The 21,494-nt window shown below is 39.9% G+C and overlaps 1 protein-coding gene across 1 annotated transcript in view; it reads right to left on the bottom strand.

Annotated features, from left to right (window-relative positions):
* Positions 1-21,494, bottom strand: part of UNC79 (unc-79 homolog, NALCN channel complex subunit) — a 195,508-nt gene that overhangs the window by 117,009 nt on the left and 57,005 nt on the right. Inside the window, exons 10-16 of the mRNA XM_046647730.1 lie at positions 20,088-20,317; positions 17,987-18,158; positions 16,004-16,234; positions 6,911-7,101; positions 6,207-6,330; positions 4,125-4,265; positions 1,656-1,877 (exon numbers count right to left, since the gene is read on the bottom strand). Of these exons, the coding sequence (XP_046503686.1) occupies positions 1,656-1,877; positions 4,125-4,265; positions 6,207-6,330; positions 6,911-7,101; positions 16,004-16,234; positions 17,987-18,158; positions 20,088-20,317 (1,311 nt within the window). The remainder of the gene's footprint in view (positions 1-1,655; positions 1,878-4,124; positions 4,266-6,206; positions 6,331-6,910; positions 7,102-16,003; positions 16,235-17,986; positions 18,159-20,087; positions 20,318-21,494) is intronic.

Here is a 21,494-nt window from a genome sequence, read left to right as displayed (position 1 = left end):
GGTATAAGCAGATAAACAAATAAATATATACACGGGACAGAAGGCAGAACTGTTCCTTCGGGAGAATGCCAGCTAATGAAAGAAATGATGGAATTAGAAAATTATCATTTGGTAACCATCATAGTAATAATTGATTCAGGCATGAATCATCATGGATGCTAAAACTAGTAAGTTAAAGTCTGAAGAGAAACAGGAAATCTCAGTCTTAAAGGCTCTCCCTCCAAGTTACTTATTAATTACAAAGGGGTGACTTTGTAGTTGAGAAATCTGGCCTAAATCACCCTAACGGAGTTATCACCACCACTAAGGGGACATTATCATGTCATGTGCTTCCTGATATGATGCACTGCAAAGGACATAACATCATGTCTGTTGTATTACTGCCAAAAATGCTTAACCCAAATCAATTCACAAGGAAACATTGGACAAATTCAAATTGAGGGACGTTCTACAAGATAACTGGACTGCACTCTTCAAAAATGTCAAGAACACGAAAGATAAACAAAGTCTGAAGAACTGTCCTGGATTAAAGAAGACTAATGAGACAGGACAAACATTTGCAATGAGGGATGCTGAACTGCATCCTCCATCAAAAACAATTTTTTTCTTTTGCTATAAAGATGATATGATTATTATAACAATTTAAAAAATGAATAATTTCTGTAAGTTAGATAATAGATAATACTATTACAAGAATATTAATTTCCTGATTTTGCTAACTGCACTTGGTTATGTAAGAGAATGTCATTTTTCAGAACACACACTCTGAAGTGTTTAAGGATACAGGAAGTTCATGTTTGCAGCTTATTCTCAAATGGTTCATTAAAAAAATCTACAATTCGAGCCAGCCCTGAGGGCCTTGTGGTTAGAGTTCCACGCTCTCAGCGCTTTGGTGGCCTGGGTTGCGGGACCACACCACCCGTGTGTCAGTAGCCATGCTGTGGTGGTGGCTCACATAGAAGAACCAGAAGGACTTACAACTAGAATATATGACTATGCACTGGGGCTTTCGGGAGGGGGAAAAAAAAAGGACAATTGGCAACAGATGTTAGCTCTGGGTGAATCTTCCCCAGCAAAAAAAAGAAAAAAGAAATCTACACTTCATACATACAGAGATTAAGAGAGAGAAATAAATGTAAATGTTAAACATCTAGAGAATTTGGGGGATGAATATTTGGGAATTCTTTCTACTATTCTTGCAACTTTTCTGCAAGTCTGGAATTATTTCAAAATAGAAAATGAAGAAGAAATGTTCTCCTAACCAAAGCCTTTTAAATTTCTCTTTTAAAATTACCTTCAAAAATCAATTTATAAAATATATTAAAATCAGCCTATCACTGTAGAGTTGTACCTAGCTCTTCCTAACAATAGCATTACCCAATTTGTTCACCAAATTTGTTCAACAGCGTCAATTCTAATGATGCTGGGGGGTTTCTAAAACTCATATCCAATCTCATATGTCAACATCATTGCAGATATTCATACAAGTATTTTTCAGGCTCTTTAGGAAATCCTCAAAGGAGTTTGCGAAGTGTCTTGAGTGATGTTGCATCATTTCAGTAAGTGTGAAGAACACATGGAAAGAAGCACTATACATTACAATGCTTTCTCTAATTCTTCACCTCTGAACTAAAGGAAGTTCATGCCTTAGCTACCTGCTTCAGGAGAAGATCAAACATGAGGATGAAACAATTTAGATTCATTTCATCATCTTCACAATCAAAGTCAATAGTCCTTCCTCCTGGGTGTCCAAAATTCTTGAAAGGGCTACGAAATGGACTACGCATAGGACTCCGAAATGGACTCTGAAAAGGACTATGAAATGGACTCAGCATATTGTGCTGAACTCGTCGACCAGGATCAGAGGCAACACTCACCTAGAAGAGAGAACATCAACACACATAAGTGAACTTGCAGAAGTTCAAATGACTGTATAAAATTTTGGGAGGACTCTGTGGAAGGTGTTTCCAGCTGTCAAACTGATTTCCTTCCTTAGTCAATAGCATTGGTACCTCCAAATACTATGGATCTTCTCAAAATATAAAAATGAGAAATAAAATCATCCCAACTTTATGCCTAATTGTCAGGGAACGAAACATCAGCACCCTGAAGAATGAAGGTGGCTGTCTTTGCCATTATATTTTTCATCCCATAAAACATTTCCAATTAAACTGAATTGTCCACATCTACCTAAAACCATAACTTGAAAACTGAGAACTTACAAAAGTAAAATATTGCAAGATCAGTTTTAGAATCACAAGCACAGAATCTCAGATTGATATAACTAGTTAAAGAAGAACAGCCTCTGGGTATTATAATTATTAAACTATCATGAGAAAACAACATATGTCAGACCTGTTGTACTGGTCATTCTCTATTTGCCAACCCAAGCCTCCCCCCTCTCCCCAGGCCCTTAGTGTCCTTCTCTGCCCTGCTCTACGCCTGAGGATGCCAAGAACTGAGGCTCTCTTAGCTCTCTTCCTGGCTGGCTTCCAGTTGGGTTCAGTCAATGGGAGGCACCAGCAGAACAGCTACTCTGGAGGAGACAGAGGTAGGAGCATTTCTCCCCGCCCCCTGCCTGCTTTGAGGCATCTCTGGCAGTCTCTCCATTACTCAGCAGCTCCTGTACCCAGCCCTTCCTTATAATTTCAGCTCCCAATGAGCTCCAGGAACTCTTTCCCTTGTTTCGTCAACCTTAGGAGTATAATGGCTTCCTACCGAACTGTTGCTGGCCTCTGAGTCCCTCACCAACCCTTATTGCTCCCTTACCCTATCCCATAACTCTGTAGGCAGAGTCTCCATGAAAGTCTCTTCATTTGAACCATCTGGGATAAATTCTGTAGCAGGACCCTGACTGACATACCTGTACATCACTCTCAAATCATATTTTATCTCTTAAAGTTGTCTCTAATAACCAGAAAGCTCCTTGAACACGATATTTAAAGTAAAGAAGAAGAGTATCCATTAAGAATCAGAATACCTGGATATTGACAGAGTTATCTATGGCAAATCACTCCATTCACTGAACCTGAGGTTCAGTAGTTGTAAAATAAGGACAATGAGTTCTTCCCCAACTGCCTCACACAATTCTGTGATGTCCTTAATTGTGAATACATCACACAGTATAAAGTGCTGACAAAGTAATGTAACATTAAAGATTACAGAAGAAAGAAACAAAATATAAATGTTTGGCAGCTGGTTTCTAGGAGGCAGATGAGCAAAGAAGTATGATTAAAAAACAGAAGGCACTGAATACAAACTACGATCCCATGATTGTATTTTCTAATCCCTAGATATCAGGTGGGATGACTGGAAAACGGTACGGAAAGGCATGACAAGGAGAGAGCTGAGAAGTGTCCTCGCCCACCGACAGGAGAGTCAACCTCTCCAAAACTGGCCGTGGTCTGGGCATGTCAGTACGTCAACAGAACTCTATCGGGGCCTCCACAGAAAAATTATCAAAATTCCAACAGTTTTCATACACTTCGGACCAGACTATATGGACTTTTCCCAACCACGGAGGTACAAAGGCGTCAATAAAATGGGCTCAGTTGGTTCATAGTGACAGCATCACTCACAGTCACCAGCCATTGATCACATCTTCCAAAAACACAATAGAAAAAACATCCAAACTCCTCCTCCTCAGAGTGAAGCAGTGATCTGCCCAGCAGCTGGTAAAGAATTCTCATTTGCCAGGAGACCAAAAAAAAGCTACCCTTTTTCCTTTCATCAAGGGAGAAAGATAGCTAATAGGGGCGTGTAGGAGAAAAATGCAAAGGAAAATGAAAATCCAATAACTTAGTGGTTACAGACTATACCAACATATTTTAGATAAATGTTTTCTGTTATTTAATGTGCTTAAAAGAGTAACAAACAGAGTGTGAGATGGGATGAAAAGGCATTTTCAGAGAAGTTTATTATGATGCTACTTTTAGGCCAAGTATAATTGACAATAATAATAATAGCGGTGAAAAGTGACAGGATAGTGCGAAAGAGCCGGGCAGGGCTCCACTCTGCTGTCCACGGGGGCGCTAGGGGTCGGAGTCAACTCAATGGCGCTAACAACGACAATAATAATGGACGAAATCTTAAGAAAGACAAAAAACAGTTGTGGCAATAATTACCCTTCGAGCTGCAAGGTTCCCCGCCAGTTCACTGACTCTTGATTTTCTCTGATTTGCCAGCTCTTTGACAGAATTAACTCCATCAGAAAACATGCTTATTAACAGCTGAAGTGGAACCATGATGTCTAACTCCGATAATACCTGAAGAAAAAAGGCATATATCCCCCCAAAATTTAAACTTTAAAACTCAAAAAAACTACATTTAACGTATTTTTCCAAAGTGTACTATTGAACATAGGGACATTTAGCCTTACACATATTCTATCAGTAGAGTCATCCTCAATTTTTTGTACTAAAAAAATCAAAGCTATCATTAAACCTCCCCCCTTCCCACTCCCCACATCCAACAAATGGTCATGTTCTTTCTTTTAATACTTCTAAGCATCTCCTGATGCTGTCCCTTCTTTTCCATAGCACTGCTAGTGCCTTCATTCATTGCCTTTCTCCTGGACTAGTACCATCTGCCAGTGCCTTCCTCCGGCCCATCCCACGCTGACCTCAGTGCCCCATCCATCGTGCTCTCTGGTACAAACTCAGGTATCCTTCTGCTGAAATCGTTACTTTATCTGTAATAAATTTTCTGGAAATAGATGCCACCTTCTTTTAGACAGAATGAATCCATCCCTCTTCTCTACTTTCTTAGAACTTTATACATACCTTTAATAGAGGAATTATCACTTTTCATTATATTTGATTATTTGATACTATCTCTCCCACTGTGATCTCCTTGAAGAAAGGAAGTATGAGGAAAGGACCGTTTCTTGCCCCATTTTTATCCCAGTGCTTATTACAGTGCCTGGCACAGAGGAGCTCTACAAACGTTTCTATGATTAATAAACGAGTCAACTCCAATCCTTACATTGTGCACTCTATTCCCCAAATGCTTAGACTAGCAGTTTAAACCGTCCTTCAATTGCAGCATCCTGTTTTCAAACCAAACCTGTGTCAGAGCCCAGTCCATAAAACATGTCAACTGTAATTGTTCCAGCTATGGAGGGGACAGAGGTTTATGGCCCTAGCTGCTGACCCCTAGATGGCACAGTTTAAAGGGTGTGTAACTGAGTAACAACATCTAGCCATCTGTAGGAAGACTGGCTTTCCTAAAATGGGAAATTATCTTATTGAGATCTACTTGGAGATGAAAGTTAAAATTCTGCATCCCAAAGGCGACTTTTTTTTAAATGGCCCCTTTATTTGTTGCCAGTTGTGAAAAATATTGTTCCTTAGTTGAGAAGCAGAAAGGCATTTTCACAACTTGAAAAGCTTTGGGGTCACGCCCTTCCCTGACACAGAAATGTACTGCCCCCGTGGCCAGTCTAAACATGGGTGCTGTCTCCTTTTTGAAACTGCCTGAGCTTGGTATTCCAGTCAAATTAATGAACTTTTATTGAACATCCACTAAATACAAAGCATGTGCCAGATGCTAAGAGGAAAGGACGAAGGGAGTTATAAATTCACAAATGAAAAACCCTGGTCCCTGCACTCAAGGCATTTGTCATCAGGAGAAGAAAAAGACAAAAATGAACTATAATAATAGACAGAAATAGAATTCACACAGAGAACCTGTATGACTACTGGGGGAAGGAATCATGAATCCTGATGGGATGTGAAGTAGCAGAAAACCATTATGAGGTCATTTTTGAGTTGGATTTCAAATGATGAGCTGGAGTTCACACATGGAGACAGGAAGGAAAGTCATTCCAGGCTGAAGGATCAGCATGAACTACTCCCTAAATCAGCAGCTCTCCACGTTTCCAAGTAAAGGACGGACTTCATATCAAAAGATTTAACAGAATCCCACGAGACAGCTGTTATACTTTTAGTATCTATTGATGGAAAAATTCATAAGGACCAAAAGCTACGATAAACTCAGTAATAGTATTGCACAGATTTGTATTTCATTAATCACAACATAGCTACATATATTTGAAATACAGCTATTTATCTATGCATACGAGACAGTCCTCAGCAAACATACGGATTTATGGACTCTGCAATAACTCGCTCCCCCTCCACCTGGGGACCTAAAGTTCATAGGCTAATAACTATTGCCCCAAATGGTCAAAAGTATCATTCACTTACATGAAGCCACAGTAAAGCTTGTTCCTGCACAGAGGATGGGTATCCTGTGAACCGACAGCTAATAAAGCCAAACATCTCTTCCATTGAAAAAGGTAGAGGACAGAGCTCAATGTCAAACATTTTGCTGGAAAGCAGAGCAACAAAAGTAGATGACAATGGGCATATATTAGGGTCTACTGTTGCATTTCTAACTATATCTTATTTGGGGGGCCAAACACTTTAGTCTGTGTTCTGAACTGTTATTAGCATGTTCCATTTCACCGTAATAGCTTATGTCATTGGAATAGCTATCTTATAAATAATTCATATGGTTGTTAATAACATTAGTGTTCATACTCAAATTAGGTTTAACAGAATAAATTGCATTTCTGAGGAATTAGAGTTGCTCTGCAGCATCTAAAAACATTTTTTCTTTGCATTTTTCCCACTTTATCCAAATCATAATTATATTTGAAAATGAACAAACAATATGATGTATCTATTTATTATTCCACAAGAATAAAATCCTTTCTGAACAATTCCAGATCATCTGAGCACAATTTATAGCAGCTATTTCATTTTGGGCCTTCAAATTTCTCCAGAGGGTTGTCAAAAAGTAAAGGAGATTATACAAAATGTTTAGCACAGTGTCTGGCACACAGAGTGTGCTCAGTAATGTTAGATACTGTTATAATTACAGTGACTTCATTCAACTACTTACCCACCTTAATACTTCCCTGAACTCTTTTAACTGGTTCTCTGGGACTTCTGTTCTGACGGCTTCCAGCCACTCCGGCATAACGCACTCCCACACAGACTGACTGATCACATTGTAGGGGATCAGGCAGAGGATTCGGTTGAGCCCCTCCTTCAGCTGAGTCACTGTGCTGCAGGACTTATCCCAGTAGCCACCGACCTGGCGGCGTTTCCACAGCCACGGGGGAAAGAACAAAATGCACTTGTCACAACCATACTCAAGACTGCCTAAAGGAAACGGGTGCAGAGAACGACCACGGTCCGTGACATCTGCATCCCGGGCCGAGTATCTTCAGAGAGAGGTTTGTAAGAATCTACAAACTGCCAGGATCCATTAGACAAAAAAGAAACCATAATTACAAATAGGTCCAAATATTAATCTCAGACTGAATTTGAACTATTCTACTGCAGACTTTCCAAATTACACATGAATTGAAATTCCAAAGATTTATTCCTAACAGGATGAGCATACTGTGGAAGTAATGTTATTGCTAAAGTTTGACAAAACCATTACAAATATGTGCAGCTATACCTGCGCTTCAGAGGAACACACATTCCTACTGCTGTACATTTTGTGTTGAAGATATTTCATTAGAAAAATAAAGTGACAAAGAGCGCTATTTTTCTCTATGCTGCATATTCCTCCACAATTTTTTCTTCCTAAGAATGTTCTAAGGCTGGTTGAATCCATGAATAAAAAAGATTGGTATTTTTTACTAATCAAGATAGTATATTAATTTTCTGGTGCAGAAAAACTTAAAATCACAAATTAGGTTCTGTTTATAATTCTGATTTTAAATAAAGATCCTATGTTCTTACTATATGTATCAAAGTAACAACGGGTTGACTGGTCCTGAACCTTTACCACGTAACACAAGATTTGTGGGAAACTACCTCATTTTAAATGAATCCAATTTTAAATGTTTAATTATTACATCTAGAATTCCAGATTATTCAAAACAATCAAAGCAATTCTATTTAAAGCTCAAATATCTATTTGGTACCATATTGGCCACAATCCTAGATGACTGACTAGATATTTTCGGAAAGTGACTGTATTTCTGGGATTGTTGTTGTTAGTCACATGGACTCAGAAGAGCTAACATTGATAGTGTTGAGATTGTGGAATATGTCACTGTTGAGGTTCCTTTGGCTCGGTAATTTATGGTTAAGCCACATAAAAGCCTATTGGTTTTGAGTCACATTTTGGAACAGGTATTCCCATAGAGATCCTAAATTGTTAACAGCCAGACAGTAGATCCTTTGATTTGGAAATGTTTTTATATTTTAAAGGATTTTTAGAGAGTTCTCACCTCCCCAAAAATGTCCTTTTACCAATATAGGAGGATCAGTTTGAAAAAAGGACACAAAACCAGGATCACTGCTAGCCTAAAAGACTCCCATAACAAAATTCAAGGACAGAAATCAGATTTAAAACAAAAATTGAAATCCTCACCCACCATAAACTCCCCTGTACCTCCTCCCTCCTGGGAATGACCCAGCTGGAAGCCAGTACTCAGATCCTGGTAGGAGCTATTTTAGAGGCCTTCCCTCCAAAGTTTAATTGGGCTAAAGTAGAATGATGTACACAGAGGAAAGAAATACATCCTAAAGGTTTTGTCAAACAATTTATAAAAACATTGCAAAAGGACACAGCTCTAAATCTACAGGACTGAGAACACAGGAATCCTTTGTTTTCCATCTTAGCTGGAAATCTTCTCTCTGATATAAAGAAGGAAATTCAAAATAATGTGGTTGGATGGGCAGGGCAGCTCTTTAATATTATTATGGAGGCTGCCATCTAATTCTTTGAAAAATTAAAAATAGCTGTCCTCAGGGTTGGCCCTGTGCTGTAGTGGTTAAGTTCAGCACGCTCCACTTGGTAGCCCAGGTTTGCCAGTTTGGATCCCAGGCGTGGACTACACCACTCATCAGCCATGTTGTGGTGGCAACCTACACATATAAAAATATATAGGAAGACTGTCACAGATGTTAGCTCAGGCCTAATCTTCCTCAAGCAAAAAAAGGGAAGATTGGCAACAGATATTAGCTCAGGGCTAATCTTCCTCAGCCAAAAAAAAGAACCCAACTGTCCTCATCTTACTAATTGAGTCTTTACAAAAATATAATTGTGGCTCCATAAGTATCCCAAAGTCCACTCATGTTTCTTACCAATCCCAAAGCCTCTCCTATTCACCTCAAGATGCCTGCAGATACTATAAAAAGTCAGGACATTAGAAAAGGGACTTTCCTGAACTTAAGAAAAAGAAATGCTTAAATAGTAATTGTCTTAGGCCTCAGCCTCCTCAGTCAAGCTGCTCTGAGCCCTCTTCTCAACTAAGGCCTCATCCTGGACCTATTAAAAACTTCAGGTAATTTTGTCCACCTCCCACACCCCTCCTCCCTTAAAATGCCTGCTTGTAAAAGCTCAATGCTACCAGGAGAACTTATTGTTTGTCCCAGCCAAAACCAGTGAATAGACAAATATGCCCTTGAAAAACTCTCTTAGACCAGTTACTTTAAAAGCATCCTTTCTCTCCCTCTTTGAGACGTGAAACTTCCACCACCCAGAACTATGTTCTCAAGGACCTGAGAACCATCTCTTTAGAACGCAGACATCCAAGGAGCCCAAGAAGATGTCCTCTCAGCCCAAGGGGGCCTTGCTTCTACTTGTACTATTGCCTCCTGTGATAAAATACGAGAAATTTATTTCTCTTCCTGATAAGTGCCAATTAACACCCACCTTAACAAACCCCCAATGCCTCTTTCCTTAGCACACCCCAGCCTTTAAAAGATAACTTCTTAGGCGACTAAAACAACTGCCTGAGGCTGGACCATGGCCTCCAGGAGATTACATATCAGGACAAATTAAGATCTTAAAGGTCTCCCCTGCAAATATTGAGAAAAACCTTTAGCCATTATATTGAACAGGTAACAACTGTTCTGTCTGCTCGAAACAGAATTTGAATAAAAGTGAGGTGAAGATGAAAATCAACTCTTCTATGAACTGGAGAGTTTTGTATTACTATGATGGTGTCTCCTCCAAGGTCTCTATGTGCATTTACCTGTGTATTTTCATATGTATGGTATATATATGTGGTATTTTCTTATCTCTGGATGGTATTGCCAAATTAGTTTATAACATCCCTTAAAAGATCTCTATTCTAAATGAGCTATTAAAAAAAATAAGAGCTTATATAAATTAAAAATTCCTAAAACTCTCAGAAACATAGGAGGTGACCCAAATGTTTTTCAAGTTCATGTGATTTGGGCAAATCTTTGATAAGTAAGACTAGTTTAATATAAACAGTTGTGTCTTCTGAGTTATCAGCACTGAATATGATATGAGCAAACATTTTTATTCTACATGGGTTTACTAGTCACATAAGTTAATATTTTATTTACTAGATCTTTAAGATTATAAAATGTATAGATTTCATTTTAATCAAATTAAATTATTATTTTGACAAACTTTATTTTAACAATAATTGAGTTTTATAATTTAACTCCTTAGAAGTAGTTTCCAAAATCTTTTTGGTAATTTGAAATTAAAATTATACTAAGTTAAGTTAAACAATAGATATTCAGTGAATATCTAGATCATTTCTAAACAAGATAAAAGACTGAAACATTAATTACAGTCATGAGCCACATAATGATGTTTCAATCAATGACAAACCACATACACAACAGTGATCTCATAAGATTAGTCCCATACAGCCTAGGTATGTAGTAGGCTGTACCATCTAGGTTCGAGGAAGTACTGTAGGGGAGGAAGAAATTTTCCTCTATCCTCTAGGGTCTTCTGGCTGGTCTAAGAATTAAATTGATATGAGACAGAACAACAGGAGAAAAACAAAAGTTTAATAACATGCATACATGAGAGAAACCCAGGAAAACCAAGTAACTCACCAAAATGGCCAAAGCGCTCACCTTAAATATCATCCTCAGCTCGAGACAAAAGAAGATGTTGGGGGTGGGGAGGGTCAGGGACTTCAAAGGGAGGGAAGGCAATTCACAGGTAGGTGAAAAGGAGCCAACATTTGGAAAACAAGTGTTTGGCCACACAGAAACAGAAGAACATAGAGGGGAGCCCAACAAACAGATTTTCTCCGTTCCTCCCTGTACACCACCTGGGTCTTGTGATGCTAAAGTGACAGGTCACTTCCTGGGACAGGTTTTTGAATCTGAATTCTTTTAGGCAATTAAGGGGGAGGTAACAAGAAAAACTTTCTGAGTCTCATGTTTCTAATAATCAGCTTAAAATAATCTTCGCGTTAAAGAGACACATTTTGGGGTGGCAACTTCTGCTCCCCTTCATTACACTCTGTGATGTTTGTGCAACAACAAAATTGCCCAACAACATATTTCTCAGGATGTATCCCGTCGTTAAGCAACACATGACTGTACCGAATATAAGTTTCAGTTTACATACTTTTGGCTTCTTATTTTTAGAGAGACTAAAGATATTTGGATCTGTTAATAAATATGTTCTTTTTGCCACATTGAGAAATTGTACTATGAGGAAGCATATGCCTCCACAAGTTATGAGATGGTATATTCATAAAATTTATTAATATGCTACAAAATGCTGGCATGTGACAGGCAATTCACAGTTATGCACCTCCCAGTTTCCTCTGAAATATAGAGGTTACTAAGTGTTGAAAATTATAATCAATATATATAAATGAAACTACTAGAAATAATAAGGGTGAAGAAAAAAACTCTGTATGCAAAGTATTCAAGGAATGTAGGATGTGTTTTTGTTAAGGACAAAAAGGTAATTCTGTCCTAAAGTAGTTGTTTAGGGGCTGCGTGAAGGCTTTCCAGAATGAGGAAGAGGAAAGCGAAGGACAAAAATCTGAAAGGAAATAGAAAGTTGTAAGGATCTGGCAGTGAGGGGTGGAGGCGAGAGAGCACCTCACCTCCTTGATCAAACTGGCTAAGATCATATGGATTTATTACAAAGTTCTTAAAAGGAGCTTTATTGTCAGTCATGTACCAATTCCAAACCTCTAAAAACCTCTAAAAAGGACAAAGGTTCTTAGGTTATTGGTCTGTTCTTGATAAGAGATTATTAGAAGTTTTTCTTTACCTTCTCAGTAACATGTCTAGGAAACAAAGATTCTGGGTCTTATCAGAATTTCCTGTGCTTTATGTTGTCTTTATCGTGTCCTCAATTATTCAAGAGAACTGAGTCTCCTCAATGTTAAAAAAGCTAATTTTTTTTAATAATCACGTTCCAGCCTACCTTTACTCTTGAAATCTTTATTGTCATTTTGGTTAAATGATAATTAAATATTATTTCACAGTGACCTGTGATGCTGGTTAATCAAGTGTTCAAACCTTTTGACATTTTAGACAACTTTTGATATTTTGCCTTCCCCAAATCAAATCCTAAATAAAATCTTGGTCTCAAACTGACTTTGAGATTTCTGAGAGGGCCTCTGGAAAATCTCAATGGATTGTTCTCTACTAGTAAAAAGAGATGATAAAGGGGCCAGCCTGGTGGTGTAGTGGTTGAGTTTGCACACGCTTCAGCGGCCCAGGGTTTGTAGATTTGCATCCCAGGCATGGACCTACACACTGCTCATCAAGCCATGCTGTGGCGGCATCCCACATACAAAATGGAGGAAGATTGGCACAGATGTTAGCTCAGCAACAGTCTTCCTCAAGCAAAAAGAGGAAGATTAGCAACAGATGTTAGCTCAGGGCCAATCTTCCTCACCAAAAAAAGAGAGAGAGAGAGATGTTAAACTAACTAAGTTTATCAGATACATTGAACTGCATGAAAAGCATTGTTAAGTAAGAAGAGATGCTTAACATTTCCTAGTTTATGTTCAGGTATAAATAAATTTTTAGGTAATTGTTTTTAATATAAATATTTCAGGAATTATAGGAAATTCTTAGAAATGTGTCAATGCCCTTTCTGTTCATGATTATGTCCTTATGCTGCTTTGCCTGACAATAGGAAAAACAGCATAATGTTATCATCATAACGCCAGTTACTCTCATGGACCTTTAATCACAGCCATTTTAAGCCTTTTATTATTCACAGATAGTCATTGTTTTATGCTGATGCTTTCCTGAAAGCTCTTGCAATCAATTCATCTTCAGAAGAAAGGACTGTCTCTGAGACCTGTGGAAAGGACCATGACAGGTAATCTGGGGTACAGGCTTCTGATGGCATTGCTTAAGTAACTTTGAGACCATACCACCGGACCAAGAATTGATTCCAGAACTCTAGTGGAGAAGCTGATGGGTTCATAAAACCACTAACCCAAGATCACACAGAACAAAAACTAATTACATGGGACTGAATGAACTGATGAGGAAAGATGATAATTTTTATGGTTTTTCATTTGGAAAAAACCATGGTTTTTTGGTTTTTATTTGGAACATTGCTGGTCCTTTAATGTTCTATTTTTTGGATATAAGGTTTCTCTTAAGCTACCTATAACTCACAATAATTTAGTAGATTATACCTTTGTAAACAAAAATGAACATTTGTCTTTTTCTCCCTACCTGGTCCCTCTAGAATTCAGAAACTCTTATTGGATATTCTTATTTTCATGGCAATATAGTTAGTTGCACAAGGTCAATAAGAATATGTTCTCCTTATACCAGGACATAATTGGAAAAATTGGTTATATTACCAAAGCTTTGACTGGAATGTCATATTTGAGAATGATGTACATAGAATCAGATAACGACCAGACAATTTTAAGGAACTAAGGTTGACATTATGGAGCCAGTGCTCACAAAGCTCTCTTGGAAAAACCAGCCTGGTACATGGCTTATGGGGTTCCCAGCCTGAAGGCAAGTAAGAAAGGTTACTTCCTGACAGGCTCAGGAACCTCAGAATATTTGGGGGACCTCAAGAAGAGAGAAACTCGCCCAAATCTATAGGTACTGCAGATGAAGTATGATGACAGTTTCCTGGCCTGGCTTTCTAGCTCCGAGAAGCTTTTAAAAGTCCAATCTGAGATTCCTTATAAAAGTTCCAGCAAAGCAAACTTAAAAAGGCCTATTTGGTCAATTACCATTCTTGCTGCACTTATATAAATAATCAGGCCAAATTTAATGAGACTAGACTTATTTTGTGAACAAGAGTAACCTTACTTTGTTTATCTTTGATCAGAACAGGGGTGATTGGAGAGGGAAATTTTGGTTCAATGGAAAACTATAACCCTGATTCTAGTCCTGTACGCTGTCTCTGGGCTATTTTTCACCTCTTGAAAACCGGATCCTGCTGTCTTAGACATTTTGTCAGTACTTAATGCTTCCACTTTTTCTCCCACCCTCCTAACTTGGTGTCACTAAGAACTAAAACCTGACCGCCCAGATCCCCATTGAGACTCTAGGTCGCCTTGTCCCAAAGCCCTGCAAGCTAAAGCAGGACCATTTGACAGAAACTTCAAAGGACTTATTGCTGCAACAATTCAGGCCACTCAGGAAGCTCACCAAACACCCGCATCTTCCACGCTCTGCTCCAGGAAATAACCATGACTGTCACACTCATGTTCTAACTCCAACATCCAAAGATGTTTCAAGTCTAATATCTAGAAATCTTCTTAACTGGCTGCCCCCTGGACTCAGAAGCTAGGTTCATAGTCTACTCTAACCATTAATCTTTGTTTTCTTTTTGTTTTCTTGTTCTAATCTATGCTCTTTTCCTCCTTTGCAGATCTCTTACCTTGCAGTTCCTAACCTGAAACTTCTCTCCACAGCAATCAACCTAGCTTTTTTGTGTGAACCTTCTAGGGAAGTTTCAGATGAGAGGAAGGTAGAGATCCACTCAGGCCCCCAGAGTTGGTATAAAGATTACTGTAAAGTGAAAACGTTCAAGCTAAAGAAGATGCAGAGAGAAACCTTATCTGAACTTCCCTTATCCGACTAAAGCAGGGCCTCCAGAAAACATAGCTTCCATTAACACCCTCTGAAATGAGTTTCCCATGAATTCAGCCACCTTGGAAACAGAATGCCCAGTCCCATTAGCATCAAAAGGCCCAACAGAACTTTCGGTATTTTCCTGTTCAAGCCCCCTGGACCCAAGTTGGTAGAGAAAAACTTTTCCTCCCAACATAACCATGTCTTATCTTTCAGAGTCAGATCACATCAATCCTTTACTATTCCAAAGAATGCCAGGAAATAGGGAATTTCCACTATGCAAAAATCCAGTTTGAAATGTGAGTCAGTAGGTGGCACCAAAGAAGAAAGAAGTATATCTTGATAAATGCAGAGAGTTCTCTGAGTCCTGGAAATCCAATAGAAGCTACTCCTTTAGATGGTCTGTGTTCTGTTTTATCCTCAAATGTCTTATTTAAACTGAAACTTGCCTCAAGACCTCATTGAAAGCAAACGAAAAAATCACAAATAAAAACAAAACTGAGAAAACACCTTGAAAAAAATTTCATGTATTGCTGCCGAACACTGATTCTGGACATCCACCTTCTTGGTGGACGTCCATGAGACACAAATTATATTGTGTTCAAGAAACGTGGGGTCTTACCAGCTGTACCTCTGAAGCCTGTGATCCACTGAGGCAGAACCAAGAGGATAAACATAGAGAAATTTTTCCTATAAGCCAGATGAAAAGGAGCATTTTGACAGTTCCTAACTCTTTTTGGAATTCCAAATGGGAGGGCAGGGACTTCTACCCCTCATCTCGAGAAATATCTGTGAAACCACAGAAATTGCCCCTAGTCAAATGTTAGCCTTTCCACAGACTCTAGACGGGAAAAGAACTGAGCTCTAGCAACCCCACAGAGAGCCTTTTTTTCCTGTTTCTTAGTAAAAATATTCAGCAATGTCATGAAAGAATATTCCTTTAAATTCTTAAAGATACTTCACACATTCATTTTGCCATTCTTCCCCATCCCAAACCACCATCAAAGCAGTACATCCCCTAAAATGTAGTTACTAAACTCATTTGCTGTGTGGACTAAAATAAGGAGTGATGTTCCTTTTCGACAGACAATGAGAGCACGCCAATAGCTAAGGGAGCACTTCTCCCCAAAGCCTTCTCTCCAACAAGGTCCAAGCTGTAGGCCTCCACTTACCCTGGCAAATTCCATTGGTTTCGGGAGAAGGCACATGACCATGACATCAAAGCGAACATCACACACTGTCTTCAACCACTTGGTGACAAACTGAGGCTTCAGTTTTTCCACCAGACTTCCAACTTCATCATCCATCATATATGCTGTGGAGTGAAACCACTGAAACACCATGGCCACCAGCCTGGCCAAGCTTTCCGTCGGGGTGTTCTCACTGGGTGTGCAGAGGCTCACCTGGAAAGAGGCGGGTCAGACCCTGCTTCAGCCTCCATCTATCTTTACAAATTATCACATGTTCATTTCAAGGCAAAAGAAAAAAGATGAACCAGATAATCCATCTGAAATAGGCAGTTTCATAAATGATGGAGGATCATGTATCCTGGAAACTGTGTTCCTCTCTACGGGAGAGATGGATTGTAACAATTATTTCCCCTCGAGGTTGCACCTTCCAATAAGCCTTTTCCCCCGTAAGAAATCTACTGTGTAATTTGCACTAGAGAAATGCTTTTAAAAAGTCAAGTCTAGGGGGCCGGCCCCGTGGCCGAGTGATTAAGTTCACCTGCTCCGCTTCGGCGGCCCAGGGTTTCGCCAATTCGAATCCTGGGTGTGGACATGGCACCACTCATCAGGCCATGCTGAGGCGGCATCCCATATGCCACAACTAGAAGGACCCACAACTAAAAATACACAACTATGTACTGGAGGGCTTTGGGGAGAAAAAGGAAAAATAAAAATCTTTAAAAAAAAATTAAATCTACAAAGTGAAACAAGTATCTTCAGTGAAAAAATAATCTGTATACATTTCAGTTCTAAAATGATCAGATTTAGGCTAAGAATTTTCTATCAGTAATAATTCTGAAATCTTAGAGCCCTCTAATTCACCACATTATAAATAGACTTTTTAAAACAGCTCATCATTTATTCATTCATTGATTCTGAAATAATCTTTTACCGAGCACTATAGTATATTCAGGAATATAAAAAATAAATAAAACACTATCCTTGCCTTCAAAGAGTTCACAATAGTAGTCATTGTGTCCATTTGGTTAAAAAAAAAAAACTTTTTCAGGTGAAAGCATGAAAGAAATGTGTCACTAGGGAGACTTAATCCATGTCTCCAATGGGCAAACACAGAAGTCTGCTTCTCGGCTGAACTGGCAAATTTAGCTTGCTCGCAACGTTGGATCTGTATGGTCGATCTTTCCTGAATGAATATTGCAGTTGAATCAGTCAATAGCAATCAAATTCCTCATGTTAATTTGGCTATAATTTTTCTGACTGTATGCAGACTTGCCATAAATACACAAAAAGCTCCACAGAGACTGAATTTTCAAGAAAATGTCATGTATATAGACAATGGGATGTGAATGATCTGTAAATTACACTGAATCCAATATTTCATAATAGACCCTAGCAACTTTCCCATTTGTTTCCTGTCAAAGGTGCCTTTCAAACGGTCTGGGCGCCTGGCACAGGAGGTTTCAACACCTGGGTCTTCATGAGAATCAACTAGGGAGCTTATTTAAAAGTTCCCAAGGGGCCCCATGGCAGAGTGGTTAATTCTCGCACTCCTCTGCAGTGGCCCAGGGTTTCTCGGGTTTGGATCCTGGGCACCGATATGGCACTGCTCATCAGGCCATGCTGAGGTGGCGTCCCACATGCCACAACTAGAAGGACCCACAACTAAAAATATACAACTATGTACCGGGGGTGCTTTGGGGAGAAAGAGGAAAAATAAAAATAATTTAAAAAATCAAGTTCCCAAGATTCTGAGGTGGGATCTGGGCAATGTCATTTTTTTAAAAGCCTTCCCAGGTAAACCTAACGTGCAGCCCAGGGTCAAAAGCCTCTGTCCTGGAGTTTGGAGTCCCACTGCTAAGGTTAATTTTCCACTGCTTGCTTCTTTAAAAACAACAGGAGACAGTCCACGTCGGTGCAATGTTGGAAGGAGAAACAGAGTGGACAGTAGTTAACTTCTTTTCTTACCAAGAACCATATTCCAAATTGACTGAGCAGCCGCTGGTCATGCTTATCGTCATCCTTGTTATCAAAGTCGGTGTTATCCAGGGAGTGGTGGGAAGACGACAGGCCCAGCTGCCGCCGGCGGTTCAGCTCATGTTCCCGCTGCTCCGCGTGGAACTCAGCTTCTTTCAACAAGCTGCCACGGAGGAGAGGTTTCAAGTCAGACTATTGAAAAACCACACTCTAGACTATGACCTATTCAGAGCAGCCACTTCATGAGTTCTCGGGCATCACTGATTGCTCTCCTCTACATTGGTAGGAGTTACTCCAAAGAGCCTAATTTCATTTCCTTACTATTTTGTACTCTATCCTCATTTCAAAGATGAACAAATTGAGCACAAACAGGCTACTTCTTCCAATCAATTAGAATCAAGTAGAACTGATGCCTCTGGCTTCTGGTTCACCAACCATCCCACTAGAAGTCCATGCTTCCTGTACATCTAATGTGAACTTTGTGGACATCAAATGCATGATACAAGGAGAGATTGAGGACTTGTACCAAATAGGAAAATATTCAATATCTAGGATTCAAAGACCTGAAAATGAGCAGCAAAGACTCCTTTTTCAATTTGCTAAACAAAGTGACAATTTTTAAAAATAATACCCAATGTTGGCACGGTTGTATCTAAAACTAGCAATTTCTGGGCCAGCTTGGTGGCGCAGCAGTTAAGTGCGCATGTTCCGCTTCTTGGCAGCCCAGGGTTCATCGGTTCGGATCCCGGGTGTGGACATGGCACCGCTTGGTAAAAGCCATGCTGTGGTGGGCGTCCCATGTATAAAATAAAGGAAGATGGGCAAGGATGTTAGCTCAGGGCCAGTCTTCCTGAGCAAAAAGAGGAAGATTGGCAGTAGACAGCTCAGGGCTAATCTTCCTCAAAAAAAAAAGATTAAAACTAGCAATTTCATACAGCACTTTTGGCATTATAAATTCATATACGTACTTTGAAAATCAGTTTGGTAACATATCAAGAGCTGTTAAAATATTTATGCCCTTTGACCCAGTCAACCACATCTAGTAATCTACCCTAAGAAAATAAAAATATAGGAATAGCACTATATATAAAAATATTTATCAGAGTTATTTATAATAGGAAAAAATTAGAAGCAATCTAAATAACGGTGAAGGAAAATAATCCAGATGAATATAATGTTTCCACCAAAAATGATAAACATGGAAACTACACAACAACATAGAAAGAGCTAATAGTATAATATTATATCAAAAAGAATTGTGGCTATGCTGTGATTACAGTTATATAAATAAAACATGCATTTGAATAAAACTAGAAGAACATGTGCAAAACTGATGATATGGTTGATTTTTTTTTTCTATTTCCAAATTTTCTGTAATGTTTTATTTGACAAATATTTATTGCATTTCTATATGCACCAGCCACTGGGATAAGACAAACAGAAAAGACTTAGTCCCCATCCTTAAAACTTACATTCTAATGCTTTCATTTTTAAAAACCTTGCCGCAGTGAATATTATACAAAAAGAGAAGAAATCTAGAGGTTATCATTTCCAAAGCTGCTTTTTCTGTCACGTGATAGGAAGAGAAAAAGCCAGCAGCCTGCAAGATCAGACCCCTGTCTTGTTCCACAGCCTCCTGGGTTACCCCTACTAGTACCAAATTAGCCCTCTCGCACCTCGCTGCTGGCACTCCGGCCTCGGGTGGCCCTGTCCCCACCCCCTGCTCTGGTGACAGCCTCCACTTCATTCCCCTGAGAGTCCCTGCCCTGTGCTGTCACTGCGCGCACCACACGGATTGCAATTAGGCGCTTCTGTTTCTGCAGGCTCCACATGGCTAACCTGAGGGCAGGGACTACATTTTATTCTTGTCTCTCTCCCAAGTGCCCAACACACGCCTGGCACATAACTGGCATCCGATAAAAATATTTTTGAATGAATCAATTAAAACATCATCACTGCAGCATTGTGGACAGCGAGCTGCTGGGCTGAGGGCACTTGAAGTTGAATTGAATTTACACACCTCCATGGGAGAAGGGTGGCTCAAAGCGAACGTGGTGTTTTCAGGGGAAGCTGCTCAAAAACTGCTTGTTACCTAATCACGGCCTCCACGGCGCAGACCAGCTCCTCGGCACCGCACTCCCGCGTGTTGATGGGTGGAGGGGAGGTCTGGTACAGGTGGGTCTCCGAGGCGGCCCCCACTTCGTTACTGTGATGATTGGAGTGGCATCTTTTGCAATACCGCACAGGCCTGTTTCCGTGGCGACCGCAGCACCCTGCTGAAAAGCAGGTGACAACTGCTCTTCTAACGTGGGAACTGCAGTTCTAGGAGGAAAAAAGGGAAATCAGTTAAAGTTAATTGCTGAGGTAAATTTGGCTAAGAATTGGAACAAATGGAAACTCAAAGGGCCCCAGGAAGTCACAGCACATTTCTGAAGTGCCACTAGCTTCCAAAATGCGGGCCATCTCTAACCAGTTAGATTTCAGTCACGGATAAAAGTAAAGGTGAGAAGTGGTTTCTATTAGTGTGAGTGATAGGAACGTTCTAAATATGAGTGGGACTGTGATGAAAAGCCCTTTGTAAAGTTACCTCAATCATGGGAGGGAGGGGGCGTTCTGGATTATTCCAAGTTAGTGTTTCAAGAGTTTTCAGCAGACATATGAAGAAAAAAATTAAAACCATGGTCCAGAGAGAGAGAGAGCATCATGCACATCAGAGTAGGAAGGATCATTTTAAGCCCCAGAATAAACTTTCAAAATTACTCCTAAAAGAGCAGATTTCCATTACAGCTCATCCGTCCTTGCTGCCTTCAAGGTCAGGCAGGGAGTTGTGCCGAGCTGAGCTGATAACCCAAAAGCAGACCTTTCCACTCCCCCCAGCACTCTTTCTATCAAGACCTAAAGAATATGTCCACTGACACCATGAGAACATATCAAAAGGCAGCAAGAGCCACTCACAGAATCAGCCTTGACATCAACTACTGGAAGGGTCAACAGATGAAGCAATGGAAGCAAGGACAGTGGTGTAGCATCAGGGAGATGCCCCAGATCGGGGGCTGTTGTCACAGCTGCCCTGACGAGAGGCGGAGGAGCAAGGCAGCATCCACACGAAGCAATTTGAGGAGCTATCAGGAAACGTCCCTGACGTCCGCAAAAAACGTGCCCCAAGCCTATTGGAGAGGCCACCACCACACGCTCAATGCCTCATGTCCAGAGAGCATTTTCATCTTTCAACAGAGATTATAAAGATGGGAACACCTCTAGGGGATATAATACCCTTAGCCATTACGATCTCAGAGCCTGGTGAAGATGTGAGAGCCTCCATGACAGACACCTTGTGGAGACAGAAGAAGGAAGCAGGCAAGCAGCACAAAAATCTACATCAAAACCATGACACTGTATTGACTGCTTATTGGAACAACCATTTCAAAGGAAGGCTTGTTCCACTTCAATTTTAGCACAAAGGCTTTGGATAGCAGTGCTGGGAAATCTCATTTTCTGA

Source organism: Equus quagga, chromosome 20 (genome assembly GCF_021613505.1).
Source record: "Equus quagga isolate Etosha38 chromosome 20, UCLA_HA_Equagga_1.0, whole genome shotgun sequence".
In the NCBI taxonomy this organism is placed as follows: domain Eukaryota; kingdom Metazoa; phylum Chordata; class Mammalia; order Perissodactyla; family Equidae; genus Equus; species Equus quagga.
Note: the sequence above shows the minus strand (reverse complement) of the source record. Positions and strands in the feature narration are given on the sequence as shown.